This window comes from Dasypus novemcinctus, chromosome 14 (genome assembly GCF_030445035.2).
Source record: "Dasypus novemcinctus isolate mDasNov1 chromosome 14, mDasNov1.1.hap2, whole genome shotgun sequence".
In the NCBI taxonomy this organism is placed as follows: domain Eukaryota; kingdom Metazoa; phylum Chordata; class Mammalia; order Cingulata; family Dasypodidae; genus Dasypus; species Dasypus novemcinctus.
Genome location: NC_080686.1, coordinates 107,858,711 through 107,861,980, shown reverse-complemented (window position 1 = coordinate 107,861,980; position 3,270 = coordinate 107,858,711). Strand labels below are relative to the sequence as shown.

At 73.3% G+C, this 3,270-nt stretch overlaps 1 protein-coding gene across 4 annotated transcripts; it reads right to left on the bottom strand.

Moving 5' to 3' along the window:
- Positions 1 to 309: 309 nt before the first annotated feature.
- Positions 310 to 2,394, bottom strand: GPIHBP1 (glycosylphosphatidylinositol anchored high density lipoprotein binding protein 1). 4 transcript variants are annotated; one of them, XM_058276301.1, is made up of 5 exons: positions 2,344 to 2,394; positions 2,013 to 2,119; positions 1,100 to 1,204; positions 779 to 895; positions 310 to 674 (listed from the first exon to the last, which is right to left on the bottom strand). In XM_058276301.1, exons 2-5 carry the CDS (start codon positions 2,062 to 2,064, stop codon positions 424 to 426), a joined length of 525 nt encoding a protein of 174 aa, XP_058132284.1. In that variant the 5' UTR covers positions 2,065 to 2,119; positions 2,344 to 2,394; the 3' UTR covers positions 310 to 423. The 4 variants fall into 4 exon arrangements, with proteins under 4 accessions (XP_058132284.1, XP_058132283.1, XP_071063885.1 ...); XM_058276300.2 differs by having other exon boundaries at positions 2,324 to 2,380; XM_071207784.1 differs by lacking the exon at positions 2,344 to 2,394 and adding an exon at positions 2,205 to 2,287.
- Between the last annotated feature and the right edge of the window lie 876 nt (positions 2,395 to 3,270).

The window sequence follows — 3,270 nt, the reverse complement described above, 5'->3', positions numbered from 1 at the left end:
TGGCCTCTCCCTCCGGGGGTAGGGGCAGAGTAGAACCTCTTCTCCGCAGGCGTCTGGGAGGCAGGTGCCCGCACACCTGGGAAGAGTGAAGCTTAGCCCACATCACCAGTCGCCAGTGGAGGAACTTCTTGGGCAGAAGATCCAGGGAGAGACACGGGGGCACGCTGCCCCCGGCCTGGCTCTACACAGACACGTCCTGGGAGGGCCGCAGGCACCCCGGGGGTCCCCAGGGGAGAGGCCGCAAAGGATGCCAGATGGGGAAACTGAGGACACATTAGACCAGGCGGGGAGGAACCAGTGCTGGCGGGATCGTTAAGAAAGCTGCGTTTATTCTGTGAAAATGGGGGGAAGGAAGGCCCCCCACGGCCACGCGCGGTGGGAGCCCCCAGGCGCTGGGGCGGAGCGGGATCCCGGGGCCGGGCTTCAGCTCCCCAAGGCCCGGAGGCCGGGGAGGAGGCCGAGCAGGACGGCCGTGCCCACGGCTGCGGGGCTGCCCTGCGGGCCCCCGGCGCCGCCGCCCGGAGGGTCCTGGGCCCGCCCCGCCTGCCAGGGCGGCCCGTTGCACAGTGCGTCCTGGCAGCAGGCCACGGCCACGCGCGTCTCCGCTACCGTCTTGGTGACAGGATGGCACGCGTCTGCACACCAGCCCGAGTAGGTGCTCAGGAGACCCGACTCTGGAGGGGCGAGGGGTTGGCGGTGAGGGCCGGGCGGGGGGGCTGCACGAGCAGGGCGCCTGGTCCCGCGGGGGCGCGCGTGGGGGCCCGCGCGGCTGGCTCACCGGCCTTCCCGTGGGACAGGACGGCTTTGCAGAAGCCGTGGCCGAGGAGGCAGCTCTGCACCTGGTCGCAGCGCTCGCCCTCCTGCAGGAAGGGGCACGAGAAGCACCGCAGCAGCCCTGGGGGGCGCGGGGTTCAGGCGGGGCGGGGCCCGGGGGCGGGGCATGCGGGGCTCAAGAAGGGCGGGGCCGGGGGGGGGCTCGTGTAGGGCGGGGCCATGGGGGATCGCGATGGGCGGAGCCGGGGGCGGGGCCCCCGGGGCCGAGCGGAGCGCGCACTGCCTGGACCCGAGCCCGCGCCCGGGGCTGGGGCGCACGGGGTACCTCGGCCCTTGGCGCCCGCGATCCCGTTGGCTTCGTCGTCGTCGTCGTCATCGTCATAGTCGTCCAGTGCGACGTCGTCGTCGTCGTCCTGCTCCTGCCCCGTCCCTGAGCGCGCGCGGCGGCGTGAACTTGGGCTGCCCGGGTGCCGGCCCCCGCCCCACCCTCCCCCTTGGTCCCCCGCCCCCGCCCCCCTCCCCCTTGGACCCCCGCCCCCGCCATCCTCCCCCTTGGTCCCCCGCCCCCGCCACCCTCCCCCTTGGACCCCCCGCCCCATCCTCCCCTTTGGTACCCCTGCCCTCCCCACGCTCCCCCTTGGACCCCCACCCCCTCCGTCCTCTCTCTTGATCCTTCCCCTTCGTCCTCCCTCCTCCTCATCCTCCCCCTTGGTCCTCCCGCTCTCTCCGTCCTCCTCCTCGGGCCTCCCGGCCCCGCCGTCCGCCCGCGCGCCCCCCGCGCCCTGCGAAGCCTCCCCGCCGACCCCGGCCCGGTGCGCGCACCCTGCCCGCGGTCCTGCCCCGCGCGCGCCTGCGGTGGCTTGGGCGCTGTCTGTTGCTGGGGCCGCGCCCTCGACAGCGCCCCCGCCCCGCACGCCCTGCGGGTCTAGCATGGGAAACCCAGGCCCCGAGAGCTGGCGCCGGACCCCCGAAGCCTCGCAGCGCGGGGAGGCCGAGCCGGGGTCCTGCCGCGCGGGGCACGTTCCCCGGCGCCAAGGCGGTGGCGAGCCCGGGCCCCGCAGGCCTGGTTGGGGCCGCGGACGTTTGGGGCGGGACAATACAACCCCCCCCCCCCCCCCCCCCGCCTCCCTCCAGCCCGGGGACCCCGGCCGCGATCTCTTCTCCCTAAGCCCACGGCTTCTTCCAGGCGGGGGCCTCAGAAATCCCCTCCGCCTGCGCAGCTCCCCGGCGCCACGCACCTGGCTCCCCGCACAAGAGCAGGGCGAGCAGCACAGCCGCCAGCACCTTCATCCCTGCTGGGGCGCGGCGCGTCCACTAGCCGGGTCCTCGCTGGGGTCGCTGGGTCCTGGGGGAGTGGGACGAAGGGCATTGCGGGGCCGGCCGAGCCCAGCTCCCCGCCCCCAGCCCCCCAGGGCCCTGCCGGCTCCAGCCTCAGACAATGGGCCTCCTGCCGGCTCCAGCGCGGGCGGGCGCCGCGCCAAGGCCCGCTTCCCTCCAGGTTTCCCTCCGGAACCCCGGGGACGCGAGGGGAAGGGGAAGTCGTGGGGACCTTGGGGGCGTCCTGTCCACCTGTGCCGCGCTCCTCCCCGGGCGGGCGGGGCCGCAGCAGCCACCTGGCCCTGCAGGACCTGAGCGCCCTGGGCGGGGTTCTGCAGGGGCTCGGAGTGGCAGTCGCTCTCCGCACAGAGTGCTGACCCCGGCGTCCTGAAGCTTGGAGCCGGCCCCGCTACAATTTCAGGGTCTTAAGCCCACTTTAAATTAAAAACGCAGTAGCTGCGCTCACGCCGCACCCGCCACTCTTCTCTGGGCTCCTCTCACCCCCTCCCCCACCCGCTGGCCTCTGGCTGCCCTGGCGCCCTTTGCCGTCCCCTCTGCCTGGGAAGACCTTCCCGTGACTGGCCAGGTGGCCGTGTCCTGTCCTGTCTGGTCTGCTCAGAGGTCACTTCCTCAGGAAGGTTGACACGGTCCTCTGTCGCCCAGTCCTGTCCGCAGGGTGGGACCCCAGGGCTGAGCGGGGCTGGACACGCAGCCGCGCCACCCCGCGCCCTCCGAGGGGGCAGGCGGGCAACGTTCCTGCCGTCCCCGTCCCCCCTGCGCCCCTCCCCGCCGACCTCTCTCCTAGCCCTATTTCACATGGGGGAAACTGAGGCCGAGAGTACTTGCCACGGGAGCTCTGTCCCTGCTGGCCTGTTGAGGCTGTCCAGGGCAGCCCCCTGGTCCCCAGGGGGCCACCTGGAGAGGAGGCTGAGCTGGGCTGAGGCACGAGACCGCCTGGCTTTGGCCCCGGGCCCCTCCTCCCCAGCTCTGGTCCAGGACCAGCGCCTGGGTTCTCTGGGTCTCCTGATGGGGCTGTGACGACAAGCGTCCGTCCCTGCTGGGGCAGAGGGCAGTGTCCGCACAGGCTGGGCCCTTTGGGACGGGGTGACGCTCCTCTGAAGACTCGGCGAGCTGTGAGTCAGCCATCCCCCCTCTATGCTTCCAGATCTGTCGGGGTGC